The sequence below is a fragment of the Microtus ochrogaster genome, chromosome 18, assembly GCF_000317375.1.
Source record: "Microtus ochrogaster isolate Prairie Vole_2 chromosome 18, MicOch1.0, whole genome shotgun sequence".
In the NCBI taxonomy this organism is placed as follows: domain Eukaryota; kingdom Metazoa; phylum Chordata; class Mammalia; order Rodentia; family Cricetidae; genus Microtus; species Microtus ochrogaster.
The window spans coordinates 50,663,347-50,680,737 of NC_022020.1; the positions used below are offsets into that span (position 1 = coordinate 50,663,347).

At 45.2% G+C, this 17,391-nt stretch overlaps 1 protein-coding gene across 1 annotated transcript in view; it reads left to right on the plus strand.

Moving 5' to 3' along the window:
- Positions 1 to 17,391, plus strand: part of Nedd4l (neural precursor cell expressed, developmentally down-regulated 4-like, E3 ubiquitin protein ligase) — a 322,283-nt gene that overhangs the window by 282,097 nt on the left and 22,795 nt on the right. Inside the window, exons 16-20 of the mRNA XM_026783372.1 lie at positions 1,981 to 2,058; positions 3,782 to 3,836; positions 8,834 to 8,892; positions 15,550 to 15,615; positions 17,109 to 17,338. Of these exons, the coding sequence (XP_026639173.1) occupies positions 1,981 to 2,058; positions 3,782 to 3,836; positions 8,834 to 8,892; positions 15,550 to 15,615; positions 17,109 to 17,338 (488 nt within the window). The remainder of the gene's footprint in view (positions 1 to 1,980; positions 2,059 to 3,781; positions 3,837 to 8,833; positions 8,893 to 15,549; positions 15,616 to 17,108; positions 17,339 to 17,391) is intronic.

Here is a 17,391-nt window from a genome sequence, read left to right on the forward strand (position 1 = left end):
ACCCTTCCCAAAGGAAATGGAGGAATAGCCAAGTGCATTTTATCATCTGCATGATTGGTTTCTGTTCCTACCATCGAAGATCTCATTAGTAACCCAATCTTACCATTATTTCAGTATTGTCTGTCAGTGCTCCTCAGGCCTTAGCTGCCTTGTCACGTGTCCATCAGCTACAGAGATGCCTACCTCCTTGAGTTGTCCAAGGGACAGTGGCTTCGGTGGTTCTTACCACATATCCCTTACAGATGGACTTCTGGCAGCTGCAGCCATTATTTCGATTATTGCTGGTACAATAATATATGAGTCCGTACCCCGGGGCCTGCCCGTGCTCTGAGGTCTGGTTTCCATGCAGAGCCGCTTTAGCCGCCCTGCAAAGCTGAGCTGTTGTAATGCTCTTGCTCCTTTCCCTTTCCTCCCCCAGGATCGGGTATTTCCATTCATCTTAGTTTCTCTTTCTTCTCTGTGTCACCTCTCTGTGGCCTGCAGAGCCAGTCGTCCTCTATGGCTGACTTCACTCATGGCTGGCCTTTCCTGTTAAAGTACCCAGAATCCCCACTTCCTAATAGCTCCCCTAGGCTTTCTGTAAACCTGGCTACTTGGGATTTCAAAGGTCCCTGGCAGCTGTGGCATCGCCTGACCCAGACCAGAATTAACATTAAATAGTACATCTTGTGAAGTTCGTTTAAGTCTTCTGTCCAGTTAACCACCTCCAGCTGATAGCCCGATGGTCCGCTTCCTGGCCTCTCTAAATGCTAAATCCTGGCATCATTCTGTGTGCCGCAGTACGCTACGCTGGGAATACGACATCTCAGCCTTTTGAAAGATGCATTCGCTCCAGGGTCAGCATCCGTCACAAAGTGCTCCGATGATTTATGTCTTCAATTAAAACCTTCTCTCGCTTTCAGAAAACGAGGCCCCGTGTACTGTTTGTGCTTTTTGATATTCTTGCCATTTCCAAAACCCTCCGACTTTGTGATAATTCAGTGCCCCTGGCTTTCACCGTGGGTTCGGGAAATTGATGAAGCAGTAAACCTTCTGATAATTTGACAGCAGCACAGCCTGCTTTCACTTTGATGAGATGGAGCTAGTGTGTCAGATGTCTCAGTGGTTTGCTTTTTACCGTGGGTTGACGGTGTTATTGTTGTGGTTGACTGGGCATCATTCTGAGTTTTATTGTTTTCTAATCTCTCAAGTGTAAGAGCCGTGGATTTTCTAAGCCGCATCGCATTCTAATTGGCTTCTATATAAGTGAGGAGCAACTCCCAGCTCTGGCAAGTCAGTTGGGGGAGCTGGGATTCTGATACTGTTCTCCTCAGCAAAAAGAAACATACACAAGGGATGTTGCAAGATTAGATGTCTATTTTTTTGCAAACCATAAACCATGACCCAAGATGTCAGAGTATATATTTCTCATCCATTGATACACACACACACACACACACACACACACACACACACTCACACACACACTGGCCTCACACCCTTTAAGGAAAAGAATCTTACCAAGTTTTATGAATGAGAACCTAACCATCAGAACTCAGTCAGGAGTTTCATGCAGGTTGCCTGCTACCACACATATGATTTCATATGATGAAGCATTCCATCTCTAGAATAGCACATGGGCTATCTGGTTAGACAAATTCAGAAAGATTTGGGGACACCCAAGTACTAAGGAGTACTGTTCTTAAAGAGTCAGTATTTAGAGACTGTGAACACTCACCCTGTCTCCATCTCTGGGGAACAGCCATGCATCCTCCATCCTGGTTGCCTTTCCTCCTGCATCTTCACTAAGTCTTGGGGAAATAGTTAATCTCTCTTTGAAGTGTTTGTTCTTCTTTCCTGAGACATGGTAGCCAAACTTCCTCTACCAAGCAGAAAGCTGGGATGCCTCCCAGGTGCCTGGAAACACGGAGGAAGGGAAGGTGCCAGTGAGGGTGCGCGGGGAGTCCCTCTTAACAGCTGCCATGTACATTTTTCCTGCAGGAAGATCCACGCCTGAAATTTCCAGTACACATGCGCTCAAAAGCATCTTTAAACCCCAATGACCTGGGCCCTCTTCCTGTGAGTATGCTTCAGAGACATGCAGTGGTCTGGAAATGTCTGCTTACCTTCTCAGCGATCCTGGAGAGGTTGTAGGTCTCCTCCAGGCTCTCTGGGTCCATTGGTCGGTATTCCTTAGAAGGGCTGATGTTAGGGCAGTCCGAAAGGCACATTATAGTGTATGCAATACCAGTACTTGTAAAAGACGGCTTTTTAATTACTAGCCCTTGGTAGAAGTTCGCTTTTGATCTAGGACATGTACAAGAGGTGCACACTGCAGGTGCCACTTTTAGCAGCATGCATTTATTTTGTAACTTAGTAACCACCAAATAATGGAAATGGTTATTCTCTTCCAAGGAAAAGAGCCTTGTTGTATGATAGACTATAGCAACCCTTGGGACACAGAGTTATGGGCTAGTCTTCATCTCTAAGATTCGCAGTTAACCCTCACAATTCCTTGCAATTCCCACGTGCAAAGCTAGACTTGGCCATGTGCACACCTGTAGCCCCTGGTGCTGGGGGTGGGATGCAGACTGAAGAGTCACTGATGCTTACTGGCTGCTAGCTTAGCTCTTCTTAAAACAGGACACCCAGTGCCCTCCTCAGACTTCCACATGCATGGGCATGTACCCCTGCATACACATGTGCACATACACACGCACATACAAACCCCCCCCCAAAAAAAAAAGAAAGTCTATTGTTTGACTCTTTTCTATTTCTGAGTCAGTAAGGCACGCTGACCTTATCTTAAAAAGTACCCAGATGTTAGGGCTGTGACTCAGCAGGTAAAGCACCTGCTATGGCTGTGTGGGGACCGGAGGTGAGAGCCTTAGAGCCCACAGCAAAGCACACAGGTGATCCAGATGGGTGAGGAGGCAGAGACTCAATGCCCAGAACAGGCTGGCTAGCAGACCAGCCAGAAAGGAAAGCTCCAGGCTCTCTGAGACTACCTTCTTTGTTAGGATAGAGAGCCATCAAGGAAGGCAGCAGACATCAACATCAGATCCCACACCCATCCCCACACTTACGCATATGCACCTTCCTATATACACACCCAGATGTGTGCGCAGAGGCAGGGAGGAAAGGCTGGTCGGTTGTCCAGAGCTTTCAGTTCTTCTGTTTAAATAGTGAGAGTCCTCAGCACTGGGCTACTCGGCCACTTAATAAAGAATAAAGCCACTGTGTGCCGCATGCGTAAACGAGCCCTCCTCCTCCTTCCCTGAAGTACACAGTAGGTGTTTTAACTAAATGAACTCTCCACACTGAACTCTTTAAAAATATATCTTAGATTTATTTTTTATGTGTCTTATTGTTTTTCCTGGATGTGTATATTTATACTATGTGTATGCCTGGTGCCTAGAAAAGTCAGAGGAAGGCATCAGAGCCATTGGAGCTGGAATCGTGGATGGTTTTGAGGCATTGTGTGGGTGCTGGGAGACAAACCCAGGTCCTTGGCAAGAGCATCAAGTGCTTTTAATGTCTGAGCCATCTCTCCAGCCCCCTTTTCTGAATTCTTGAACAGGTTACCATAGAACACCATTTCTGGTCCTTCATACAGGGAAAGCTTGAGCTGACGCGACTTGTTAGCTGTGCCCCCGAGTTAGCATTGTTTGACATAGTCTCTGTGTGAAAGTGTCCCTAGCAGGGGATAGGAAAGAAGAGTCCTGGAGAATTTAGTGTCTCCTTGGGTTTGGGAACCACTCACTGATGTCTCTCCTCTCTCCCTCGTTTTCCTGGATGCTAGCCTGGTTGGGAAGAAAGGATCCACTTGGACGGCCGGACGTTTTACATTGACCATAGTAAGTAGAGCCCGCTGTGCTCACGGATGTGGCAGGGCACTGGAAAGGGGAGGGTAACACACCGTGACAGTGAAGCCTTGTCATTTTACTCCCTGTCCAGGTAGCCAGGTGTTGTGTGGCAAGAATGAGCCCAGAGACTCAGTGCCCTCAAACGACGGTACTGTGCCTTCGCTCCAAGTCTGCCTCAGAGCAGTCCCTTGAGCTTTCGCCCAACCTGACCTGTGACCTATTAACTTTTTTTTTTTAATTAAAAATTTTTCATTGACAGTCCTTTTTTTTTGCGCTTTTAATAAGTACACTCTGGACATAGAAAATAAGATTAGAAGTGATGATTTAGTTTGAAACAAACAAATCCACATGAGCAGTGTTTTGGGCTGCGTATGCTTTCAGAACCCCGCCTTGGCAGAGTGCCCGTTCTGACCTTATTTTCTATCGTAGCATGTGGCCTTGCACCCGGCACACTAATGATACGTGGAGTGTATTTGCTGAGGACGTTTGCTTTAGCACCTGTGGATACATGTGTGCTTTCTCATCTCATCTAAAAGTTAAACTAATCAATGTTTGCTTTTAGCCAGAGAGTTGGTTTTGGAGGGTTGCAGGGAGGGCGGGGTTTTTTCTTGAGACAGTTTGTTCTTCATGGAATTATATTTGTATATCCCTAAAACTTCGGAAGGAAGGAAGGGAAGGAAGGAAGGGAAGGAGGGAGAGAGGGAGGAGGGAGAGAGGGGGGGGAGAAGTGTAAAATAAGGCTTCGAACAAGGTTCAAATCCAAGCGCAGTCAGCAGTATTTTGTTCTGTGCTTTCACTTAGTCTGCAAGCAGGAAGCGAGCACAGGTCTCAGGTTTTGATAACTGAACAGAGAGTATACTGATGAGCCTTTTGTTGAGAAGTCTCACCCCAGGCAGTGCTCACACACAGGCTGGTGGCCATCTCAGCAGGGGGGTTTGGTTAACTCCTCCAAGTGTCACAAGGGGACCTAGTTAGTATACTCCAAGAACTTGCCTTCAGACATGAGGTTTAGTGGGTTTGAAGTCAATGAGAAGGCCCAGCCAAAACCCAGAATATTTAGGGGGTTGGGCCACCCTTGAACTTAAGTCAGATTATTTCGAGCTATATAAACTTAGTTTTTTTGTCTTTGTTCAGAAAAACAAATACTGAGTTATGTACTTTCCAGCACCGTACTGCGAGCCTATCATTGTCAACACAAACATTCTCAGTGTATGGGCATACGTTACCTTCCCCCGGAATACTGTTTATTCTGAATTCTGAGAATTTTCTAACTGGGGCTAGGTGACACTCTTAGTGCCACTAAAAGCAGTTCTCCAGAATTTGCCAGGCTTTGCCCTGTGCAACCATAGAGGGATGTGTGGCAGTGACACCATTCTTCTGTCTTTCCCTCAAAATCGAATCTGTCAAGTAGAAAATCCCTGCCTTTTTCAAAGGCTTTCTCAGGTCAGTGGGTACTCTCCAAAACAGCTTCGATAACCTGATGGATATTATTTGGGAATTTCTTAGCTTCAGAGTGAAGTCCCTCTTCCCAAACAGGTAGCTAGCAAAACCACCATTGCCCTGCGCCCTCTCCCTGTCCACAGGTCAGGAATGAGGCTTCACTGGTATGTCCTGCACTAACAGTGCTCGTTCACCTGAGAGGCAGACTTTCAGCACTGGATGCTCAGGTTTGAACAGCTTGGTTCACTTGGCGGATATTTACTGATGAGGATTTATTTATTGATATTTATTTATTGATTGATGAACTCCTTCTGGGTAAAGTGCTAGAAACTTATCTAGAATGAAATCTCTGGCACACGTGGGGAAAATCTTTTTCTTACAAACCAGGTATGCCCAGAAGCTGAGTCATTGGCGGTTGTCTCTCAAATACAAAAGTTAAAAGAGAAATTCCATTAATTTTTGCGTTACCAAACCTATGGGCAGCAGCTGCAGTGGCTGTGTTTCTCATCCTTTGCCTCCTTCTTGTCATTTGATTTGAATTTCATGTCTCAAAGGTAAAAGGTGTGTTTTGATTCAGAAATCCTTCTTTAAGACACCAGCTAACTGTCCACCCCTCATTCACCGACTGACAATACTTGACTGCAAATCCACTTCGTAGCTCAGGAAAATGTGTGCAGTTCTAAGCGCTCCGACTATTTGTGAGCGACTTTATTTTCACTATTAGCATCATTAAATCATTACAAAGATAATGGTGGATTTTGCTAGATAACTATTTGAGAATAGGGACTTCATTCTGAAGGTAAATAAACTCCTAAATCTTATCCAACAGCCGATTAAAGCTGTTTTGGGGTTAACAACTGGAGCTCCCATTAAATGTTGAGGCATGCTCAGCAGTGGAGAGGAATTGTGGGATTGGACACCTATAACCCCTGTCCTCAAGGGCCCATGTCCAGTAAAAAGTGCCAGAAGCTGTCTTACATACTATGTTGGAAAGCAAGCCTGTACTCTGGGTGTTCAGCTTGATGGTGGCTGAAGATGGCTTTCTGAGTTGTGTTCTCTTTCAGGCAGATTTTGAGCAGGAATCACCCTAAAGAGCTCAGTGGAAATCAATTTCCAGATATGGCCAGCAGCTCCCACACTGGGAATGGGGACTGCCCCATGGGCTCTGTCTCTGAAAACTCTAAAGCTTTAGTCATGATTTGTTTGGGTGTGAAGAGACATTTGCAAGAGCAATGACTGGTCATACTCTACCATCCCCAAGGCCGGTGGTTCTCACATAGCAGATAATCCTGCACATCAGATATTTGCATTACAATTCATAACTGTAGCAGAATTTACAGTTCTGAAGTAGCACCGAAAATAATTTTATGGTTAGGAAGATCACCACAACATGAGGAACTCTATTCAAGGGTTGCAGCATCAGGAAGGTTGAGAGCTGCTGCCCAAGGGAATGCAGTCCTGTTCTGCCTGGTCAGCATGTAAAGAGGCTGGTGTTTTTGCTGCAAACAAGAAGAGCTTCAAAGGGCTTTCCCGGAGTCCAGCGACAGTGGTCAGAGATATTCTTGAGAATAAACTTGGAGCAGACCTGTGGAGGAAATCTTGAATAGAGGCTAGTTAGACCATGGCACTGGAAGTCTAGAGCATAGAATAGTCCAGGAAACAGATGCCACAAGAGAAGTGATGGCAGTTGATGGTCACCAAGGACAGGCAAGGACATGGTCAGGTCAGTGGATTACGACCCTACTTTGGTCACTGAGACAGAGACCTGGCACAGACAGTTTAAAAGAGGAAGAATTTAACTGGGCTCACGGTTTCAGAGGTCTAGCTGGTCCTTTGCTCCATTAGTTCTAGACCATCGTGGTGATAGAAAAATATGGCAGAGGCTATTCTTCATGGCAGACAGGAGGAGAGTGACAGAATGTGTAGGCTGATGGGCCTTCTCAGTTCCCTTTTAATCCATCCTAGCACCCAGCTTGCAGGAATAGAGCTGCCCACATTCAGGCAGCCCTTTCCACAACCCCCTTGGTTAATCCTCTCTGGAAAAGCCCTCACAGACACACCCAGTGGTTGACTTCACTGATCTCAATTCAGGCAAATCAACCATCCGGGTTAATCCTCAGGCTGCTGACTGGAGTATCGGGTTACATGGGGCACTCCTTGGCATGGGTGACCACCTGCTCAGGAATCTAAAGGGACCCCCGTGCAGGTGTCAGGGCTGGAGTCTGGCATTCAGTCTGGTCATAAGATTTGGAAGTCCTCGTGTGTTGGGAGTGGTTGGTCTGATCTCCTGTTTTGATGACAAACATCCAGCCACCACAGATATGACCCAAGCTGCTATACAAAGACACGGCTCTATCCAGCTGCATCCAGCTGTAACCCACTGTATTTTGTGACCTATATTTGATTGGGTTTGATTTTCTATCATCTCAGTAGCAGCTTTTACTTTCCACAGTCTGCTCTTTTTAGAAATTAGACAGCCTAAAATACCACCTGAGTCCGTCAGTGTTTCCTGAAGCAATTGAGCTTTTCACTCATCTACTCTTTCTACCCAACCAAAAGACATAAATAAGCATTGAAAAGATGTAGCTCAGGATTTTGATGTTTATTTTGTGCTTTCGTGAAGTTAATAATGTCAGTGTTTAAACATTTAGCTGAGGTGCTTGTTAAAGTTGAGTCCGCGAGTTACCATCAGCTCACCGGCAGGCTAAGAATGAACAGGGTGGGTTTTCAGGGAGAAATAATCCCCCCCTTTCTTTTCACCTTAGAGGTACTGAACCCCAACCTGCCCTCTCCATACCGTCTGAATCCCCCAGCCCTCCACGTGGTGCCATGTACACTCAGGCCTCTCTGACGCCTTTTAATCATGCACAGGCGAAAGCACTCCCAACCCAGGCCGTGGCTCTAAACCTGGGCCACCGAGTGATAGGGCAGCTGCTGAGAAGCAGTGTTGTTCACACCACTCTCTGCTGAGCGAGGTTGCAAGGAAACCCTTTCTCTGGAATCCTGTCAGCTGTGTCTAGTTCTTTTCCTTTTTTCTTGGTGACCGCCTCTGCTGCCTCGGTTGTACGTGCCTGTAAGAGGTGCATGGAGCGGATTATTCATTTGTTCAATATAGAATCCTTACTTGAAAGTCATTTTGCAACATCATAAGCAGATTTTAAGAAGTATTTGAAATGAGAACAAAAAAAAAAAAAACGTGTATGCGTGTTAACTTCCTAGGGAGCTAAAACTTCTTAGGCCTTTTGGAAATCAAGATCAAGTTATAAATCCTTGCGAGTAAAGGGGTTTATAATTGCAGATTTACCAGACTGCCTGCTAGAAACTGCAAGGAAGTGGTCTTAATTTTGTTGCGCATTTTTAATTTCTTTTAACTAATCATATATATGTTTGCCATGGACAGCAGAGTTACCTTCTAACCCCCAATACTAAATGCTCCCAGGAGTCAAGCAAAAGGGGCTGGATGGACTTTGAAAAAGGAAATCCTTTCTTAAACATCCTGTCTACAAGATGAATTGGAACTAATGCATTCATGGTTTTAATGTTTTCAGACAGCAAAATCACTCAGTGGGAAGATCCGAGACTACAGAACCCAGCCATCACCGGTCCGGTCAGTATTCTCCCGTTCCTCCCCTTCACAGGAGCTCTGGCTGCTTCTAACACACCCTTCTTGTTTATTCCTTGTTACTGTGATGTCTAGAGACTGCTGGGAATAAATAGTTTAAGATTCAGCCCAGCTCTTCAGTGAGTTTTCCAAATGGGGTACAGCTGCCTGGGCCTTTGCTTCAGACCGGAATTACAAAGGAAGAGAAAATGGTGTTATAATAGCGGATTGAAACGTTTTCTTCCTGGTCCCCTCTAAAAGGATGGTTTAAATGTATAACAGGATTTTTCTCCTTTTTTTTTTAACAGTAAAGCAGAGTTTGGTTGAAGATATTTTAATATAGTCTTAAGCATGAGAATTAAGAGAAAAAGAGGCACTTGGAAAAAAGGAGATAGATACTTTTACGTAAGTGTGGATACAGGCTCCTTACGAGAGAGGCATTCAAGCCAGGCGGTGGTGGCGCACGCCTTTAATCCCAGCACTCGGGAATGCAATTCAAGGCCAGCCTGGTCTACAAGAGCTAGTTCCAGGACAGGAACCAAAAGCTATGGAGAAACCCTGTCTCAAAAAATCCAAAAAGAGAGAGGGGGGGGGGGCATTCAGCCATGCAGTGGTGGGGCTCGCCTTTAATCACAGCACTCGGGGCAGAGTTAGGCAGGTCTCTGAGTTCAAGGCCAGACTGGTCTGCTGGGTGAGTTCCTGGACAGCCAGGGCTACACAGAGAATGCCTATCTGTCGAGAGAGAGAGACAGAGACAGAGACAGAGAGAGAGATGGGGGGGGCACCAGTATTCATCTTTATAGGCTGCAAAACCAAGCATTTATAGGATTTGTTTTAGGCCAAGGATAAAAAGTGCACGCCAATCAACTGGAGTCTGTTCCTCCTTTAAAAGCCCATCGAGAAGAGGTAGCAAAGCTGTGGGTCGCTCATCTTCCATTCTGCTGACTCCCTGAGTGTCCTAGTGCTGCTCATACATGCTGGCTAGAAAATGCCCCTCCAACTTCGGGGTATGATCCCCTGAGATTTCGCAGCACACTGTATTCATAGGCAGAGGGAAAGTCCTAAATCCTTGCATGCTAGGGACAAACTCCTGAGCAGGGAGTACATGGAGATAAGTTGGGGCGATAGAGACAGGAAATTGACTGGGACCAACAGGAGATTGCAAATTTGGGTCCTTTTAAAATAATTCAAGAGCACTCTGGCACAAGTTTTGGCCCCTCAGTGTTTTTTTCATTGACAGGGGGAGGTACTCGCGAGGCTCCTCCTCCCTCCCCCCTCCCCCGCCCCAAAACTGTTGGCAGTTAATGGTTGCTGGAGGTGGGAGGCAGGACGATTTTTTCAACAGTCTAGCCACAGATAAACTGTTCCCATTCTAGGAAACCCTTTTGTCCCAGTTAAACTCAGTGGGTCACAAACAAGGAAACCCACCAAAGTAGGAAAGAGGTGTGTTAGAAAGACGTGTTTTATCAGGAATAAGCGTGGGTTGGGGAGGGGAGCGTGAAAATGACTTACGTTCGCGTTATGCACAATTGTGAAACTGTCAAAGAATTTCAGGAGAACTCTAGAGCAAATGAAAGCAATGTGCTGAGCGAGAGTCTTAAGAGCTGGAGAGAAAACACTTAATTTTATGGCTTCGATGTGATCTGTTTGAAATTATTCTTAAATTGCATGCTCATTTCATTTGGAAGCTTAAGTCTGACCATACACATGCTTGTGGATCAGTAACTTCCCTTCAGCCGTCCGTTTGTTGAACTAAGTGGGTTTGTTCAGCTACTCGGCAGTTTTCTATGGAAAGCCCTGTTAGAAGAAAGCTCATAACCTTTCCTCCACCGAGCTTTCGGAACACTCCCTTACTACGGGTGGCTTCTTTGTGACAAAGTTGTAGCCACAGTCGGCCCTTCAGTGTATGTCCCCACGGTTGTTGAAAACAAGAGGAACTACAGACATTACTTTCTCTAGAGACAGACTTGCCAAGCTTGGCTCTTTCCAAAGATTTCCACCGTTTGTCCGTCACCCACCTCTGCTCAAATAGTACTTACCAGTTATTGAAAGTTATTTAGCCAGATGTGGTGGCACACATCTGTAATTCTACTCTTGGGAGGATAAGAATCGAGAGTTCAAGGCCAGGGTGAGACATTTAGCAATATTCTTTCTGTCTTTTAAAAAGGAAGAAGAAAATTACTTGACATCCTAAGCTCGAGCAAATTAGTCCCAAGAAATCTCTTTTAACAGGAGCCTTGTTTATTCCCCTTATTAGAAACAGTGCTTCTTTCTGTAGGAATATGGGTAATTACAATTTAGGAAAGACATTTGGCTCTCGTAACACTCATTTCTAAATAGTTGGGAATTTCCATATAATTTTTCTTCTTCACTTATAGATTAAATAGGAATCTTCCTTTTATCTGTGAACATATAAGAAAGGTCTCTTACTTTATTACATAGTAACTAGAGAACATTGCCTGGAATGTTCATGGACAGAGAATTGAGTTGGATTTTTGATTTGGGTTTTGGTTTCCTGAGCTAGGGTTTCCTTATGTGGCCTTGACTGGCCTGGAACTCACATGGGCCACTGTGCCTAGAAGCTATAGAATTTTTATGATATTTCTGACTTCCTTGAAGGCATGGTCATTATTAGAAAATGATCTGTTTGTGTTTTTAAAAATATATTTATTGTGTTGGGTTTGGTAGTCCATACCTCTAATCCTAACACTTGGTGGGTAGAGGCAGGTGAATTTCTGTGAGTTCAAGACAGACCTGGTCTACATACTGAGTTCCAGGCCCATCAGAGCTATCTGGTAAGACTCTGTTTGTAAAAAAAGAAAAAGAAGTGTGTGTGTGTGTGTGTGTGTGTGTGTGTGTGTGTGTGTGTGTGTGTGTGTGTGTTTGGAAAACCCTTAATAGGTCAGTCAGGAAAAGCCTGAGTGTTTGTTAGATGACCACATATACTTGCAATGTGGTTTTCCTGGCAGTAGAATTTTATCATGATAGCATCAAAATCTATATATCAGTTTTGTCTGAAATTCATCTAAATTATATTCTCATTCTCTCTTCATTAATATATGCCTGGTGTTTTGTCCCTTAATTTACAGGGCTTTTTCTTCTTTTCTTACCTTCTATACAAGTGTCTTAACTTCCCCTTTTTGTTTTGATGATATACTTTTTTGTGTGTTCTCGTTAAGGTAGTGTGTGTTAGCGTTCCGCGTGTGTGTACATTTGTGTGTATGCACACGTGTGTGAGATCAGAGGTCAGCATCCAGTGTCGTTCTCTGTCACTCTCCAACTTAGTCTTTGAAGCAGGGTCTCCAGCTGAGCATAGAGCTCACTGATTTGAAGCAGGGTCTCCAGCTGAGCATAGAGCTCACTGATTTGGCAATACCAGGTAGCCAGTGAGCTTCAGGGGTCCTCCTGTCCTGCTCCCCTGCCGCTCCCCAGCGCTGGAATTCTAGGCGCACACCACCATCCGGCCTTGGTGCCGGATCTGCAGTCGGGTCCTCAGACTTGCAGTGCAAGCTTTACTGACAAAACTCTCTTTCTACCCCCACTTAAAAGCTTTAAATAACCTTTGACATAAAAATAGAATTAATCATTCTCTTCCCTCCTGATTTTTCCTAGGTAGAATTTTAAACCCACCTTGTCTTTATAGTTCCTAAATACTTTAATTCCCCACCCCACCCCACCCCCCTGCAATAGTCAGTCATTACATAATTTTACCTTTAGGGAAATAACCTTTCTCCCCATCTTTGGTTTTGCACGCACCCCCACCCCAGATTTTCTTCCTGATACAGTACCTCATGGTTTACTGGCTTAACAAACCAGGCAGAGCTAACAGTCTGTTAACCCAGAACTGCTGCCCTGCCACAATACAGAGAGTGGGAGCATCCTTAGTCCTGTTGGCCCTTTCCCTCAAATGCTCAGTTCTGCTGATTGCATAATTCTGGGTTTTTTCTTCTGTTTTTTGTTTGTTTGTTTGTTTGTTTTTGTTTTTGTTTTATATTCTCCCATATCCTCTGACCTTCAAACTGGTGATAAAAAAAAAAATTGTTGTCAATCTGATTGCCATGTCTTTGAAGGCAAATATTTTTTTCCTGTAGTGATTTTTTTTTTTTTTTAATTTTGCTCATTATCTTTGATGTTCTGCAAGCTCACAGTCGCATGCCAATTTGTGGATTTCCCTTTGTGGGTCTTACCTGGCATTCAGGATCACCCGTGGGTTGGGGTGGGGGTGGCTATATCCTTCCTCTGGTCTGGCAAACCCTCAGCCATTCTGGATTCACACACTGCTTTCCCCATCCTCAATCCAGCCAAGTGTCTGCATTGCCTTCCATCTCTGTTCTTTTCCCTTTGGAGTCAGTCTCCTGCCTCCTTTCCTGGCTGCATTTTGAGTTGTTACTTTATTCTTCTAGTTAATCCTTTCTTAAGGTTTTTACCATTTTTTTTTTATGTGTTCATTGTGCCTATTAAGTGAGCGTGTTCAATTGTTCAAAGTTCTTTGGGGTCTCATAAGTTTTCTTTGTCTTTTCATTTCTGTATTGCCTTTTAAATTACCCTTTCATATTCTGTCATAAAGATACTGCAGAACATCCTCTCTCTGATACTCTGATACTCTGTTCTCTCTGGTCCTAGGAGCATTCAGTCTCCTACTTGTTGTGTCTAGATGTTCAAAACACTTGTGTATTGTCTGGGTGACGGTCATGCATGCATGTGTGTGTATGTGTGAGTGTGCATGTGTGTGCTCGTGTACACCCACACAGCCACAGGCACTATTTTCCCCCCTTGGGAGGCTTTTAAATTCCTGGCCAGCATTTGCAATCACTTTCTTGGCCTGGGTTTATGCTACCTGAGTAGAGTAACTGTGGCCCTCACACCCACTTGGATACAAGCATGAGGTGTGAATTTATTCTAGTCTGTTTCCTTTAGAATGTCTCCATTTACATCCCTGGATAGAGATACAGTTCCTTCTAGGTTCCCTGGGCCTGAGGTTAGCTTCCCCATAGCCTTTTTAGTTCTAAGCCTAGGCCGGTCTCAAATTCATGGTCATTTGCCTCAACCTCTCAGGTGCCACCTAGCTAGGATATTGAAACTTTGCATAGTTGTATCTGACTGAGACCTCGAGCCCACCCCACCCCACCCCCAATGGAGTCACCTTCGCTCCACAGAGAAGGCATTCAAGTTTAGAGGATTTCTTGCCCAAGTGTCCTAGTTTCATTTCTGCTACTGTGATAAATAGCTTGACCCAAAGTCACCTAGGGAAGCTTATAATTCAGGTTATAGTCTGCAGCATGATTAATAAAAACCCAGAGACACATATTGAGGTTAAACCTGAAGGTCAGAAAAGCAAAGCAGCCAGCCGCTGGCTCTTACCTCTACCTCAGTCTGAAATGGCGATCCTGCCTCCAGGAATCTCAGAATGAGACTGTGTGTGAGAGCGGTCTCCTCCTGTCTTATATTCCTCTCTAGTGCTGGAATTAAAAGCATATACCACTACTGCCCGGTTTCCATGGCAAACTAGTGTGGCTACTGGGATTACAGGTGTGTGTCACCACTGTCTGGTGTATAAGGCTGACCAATGGGGCTGTTTTACTCTCTGATCTTCAGGCAAGCTTTATTTATTAAAATACAAATGAGATATCACTACAACAGTCTACCAAGTGAGAACTCGAAGGCAGGCCCGCTTGCTGTTCCGTACAGCATTGCTTCCACCCACAAGAGATGCTGCATGCTGACTCACACGGGCTCGTCGTTAGCTAGCTTCCCTACGCAACCCAGAATCATCCTCCCTGAGAATGGTGTTACCTGCAGTGGGCTAGGCCCTCTTCTAAAAACTGACAATCAAGACGATCCCTAGGCAAACATAACCCAAATCTGATTTGGGCAGTTGCTCAATAGACAGTCAGAGCCAGCCAGGACACCAAGTAAAAGACAAACCTTGTGGTCCTCAGTGTGAATCCTTTCTGAAATGCCATTGACTCAGAATTCCCACTCCTTGACACAGCTATCAGCCTGCTGCCCTTTCTGCCTCTGGTGTTTCTCTCTACAAGTTGTTATATTGATTTTGTAGTACTGGGGGTGAAGCCTAGAGCCTTGCACTTCCTAAGCACTCTCTTTGCTGCTGAACTGTGCCCCCATCGCTTGGTGTTTTGAGACAGCATCTTAATGTATAGTTTAGAATGGTCTTGAACTCACCATCATCCTGCCACTGTCCCCGAGTAAGGAATTCCTAACATGAGTAGCATGTGTGGCTTCCCACAAAGACTTTTCAAGTATCACTTGGAGTTGTGGGTTAAAGTACCATAGCCTATAACACTTTGGCTCCAGGAAAGACAAATGATACTATGATGAAAGATGCTCGTATCTTCGTACCTCTGTGTGTTGCCCTGACTCATACTCTGGCAGAATTCACGCAAAACACGTGCTGGTTTGTGCAGCGCAATCCCGAGATTCCTTGGCTGTCAGTCTAGTTGTGCTGTTATCCCTCATCATTTCGAGGACTTTCTTTCCCCTTTCCCCGTGGAGACATTATTACGCAGGTTTTCTATAGAAAATACAGAAAATGAGTATGTAAGGTTTGCAGTTCATGAAAGTCTGCCAGCATTGGCTCGCTCGCTGTACGTACAATTTCAGACATATGTTTACGTTATCTGTGTGTTTGAATCTCTCTTGCAGGCTGTTCCTTACTCCAGAGAATTTAAGCAGAAGTATGACTACTTTAGGAAGAAATTAAAGAAACCTGTGAGTAATCAGCCCTTGGATCAGCTCTGTGTCTTTCTTACTCTGTTCCCCTCACCAACGTTACCTCATTGAAATAGCCTGTTTGTGATTTGTCTGTGGACACTTCCCTCTCTTCCCTGCCCTTTGGTCCACCAAGAGCTTCATTCTGAATTTGCTTTTTAACAGCGGTCATAAGTGAGATTAACTCAGTATCACCTAGCACATCACCTAAAGGGCAGTTGCTTATGTGAGACATAAGAAGGCATGGGATTCTTATGGAATAGAAAATAAGACCAGAGACAAGAAATCTGGGGAAATCACATTGAGGGCATCTCCTTCTAGTCAGAGGTGCAATTTTAACTCTGCAACATGGATGTTTTAACGTGAAGTTTACAGCATGTACTAATACTCGGTAGTGATGGGCCAGAGGATATTTATAATTCTCATTAACAGTGTACAACCATGAGACCCGGAAGGCTTTCCCGTTTTACAGTCAGCATTGAGTTGGCGCTGTGTTCGCTGTTGGCATGTCTTCTCACAGTCCCCTGTACCCGTTTCCTCTCTGGTGTGGGCCTTAGTTGTGCCCTCAGTTTGCTCAGAAACTTGGTGCCTCTGGACAAGGAGAATGTGAGCCCCACCATAACTCCTCCTTTGCCCGAGGCTGCCTCCCCCGTCTGCTCCCTCCAGCTGATGTCTAGTTCTGAGCTCTCTCCTGTGGTAGAGGGATGCTAGCAGCCTCTGAGAGCAGAGAATCCACCCTCTGTCCCACAGTTGGAGCCTCTTTGCCCTTGAAGCTCACAGTGGGGCATACAGTACTCTTACCTTGTGAGCCATCTGTGTGTCCTCCAGTGACAAGGAGCTCCAGGGCCGTTGCCCATCTAGGGCAAGACTGGCCTGGGTTTCATCCTTCCAGAACGCTGTTGGCATACCTCACTTAAGTGCTGGGTATCATTCGGTCAACTTTGGATTTGGAGATGCTTCTCCCAGACTTAGTAGGATAAAGGTCCCACTCCCCTATGATACACAATAAACTTGCAGGCATCATGGCTTGCATTTCCCAGCTGCAGTCCCTACCACAGATAAGGCTAGTTCCAGCTTGCCTGGGGGTTGTTGCTTAACAGTTTAATTACCTGGGATTAAGTCTCTCTTTTGATGGAACCAATATCCGGAGATGCCTGTCAGCAAAGTGCCCGTGTCCACAAAGAGATAAGGATGGGTTTCAGGACTCAGCAGATGTTCTCCCAAAGACATGTTGCTGGCTTGGCCTGAGCAGATGTGAATGGATGCTTCTGTGTGTCCCATCTTAACACAGTGGGGTTCCCATCTGTGTGAGGACAAATCTGTAAAGGAGAGACTCCCTGCGGGTCCAGTCGGCACTGCGCATTTATCTAAAAGCTGTCATCGTTTCTACCCTTGTGTTATTTTCCAGTATGGGAGGGTGTGTGTGTGTGTGTGTGTGCACATGTGTGTGCCTGTTCATACCGTTTGCTCACTAGCTTCTCTTTTTCATTTAGGCTGATATTCCAAACAGGTTTGAAATGAAGCTCCACAGAAACAACATATTTGAAGAGTCCTATCGGAGGATCATGTCTGTGAAAAGGCCTGATGTCCTAAAGGCTAGACTGTGGATTGAATTCGAATCAGAGAAAGGACTGGACTATGGAGGTGTCGCCAGGGAATGGTTCTTCTTGCTGTCCAAAGAAATGTTCAACCCCTACTATGGCCTCTTTGAGTACTCTGCCACGTAAGTACATGGACGCCATTGGCCGTGTGTATTGGCCGTGTATTGGCCCTCCC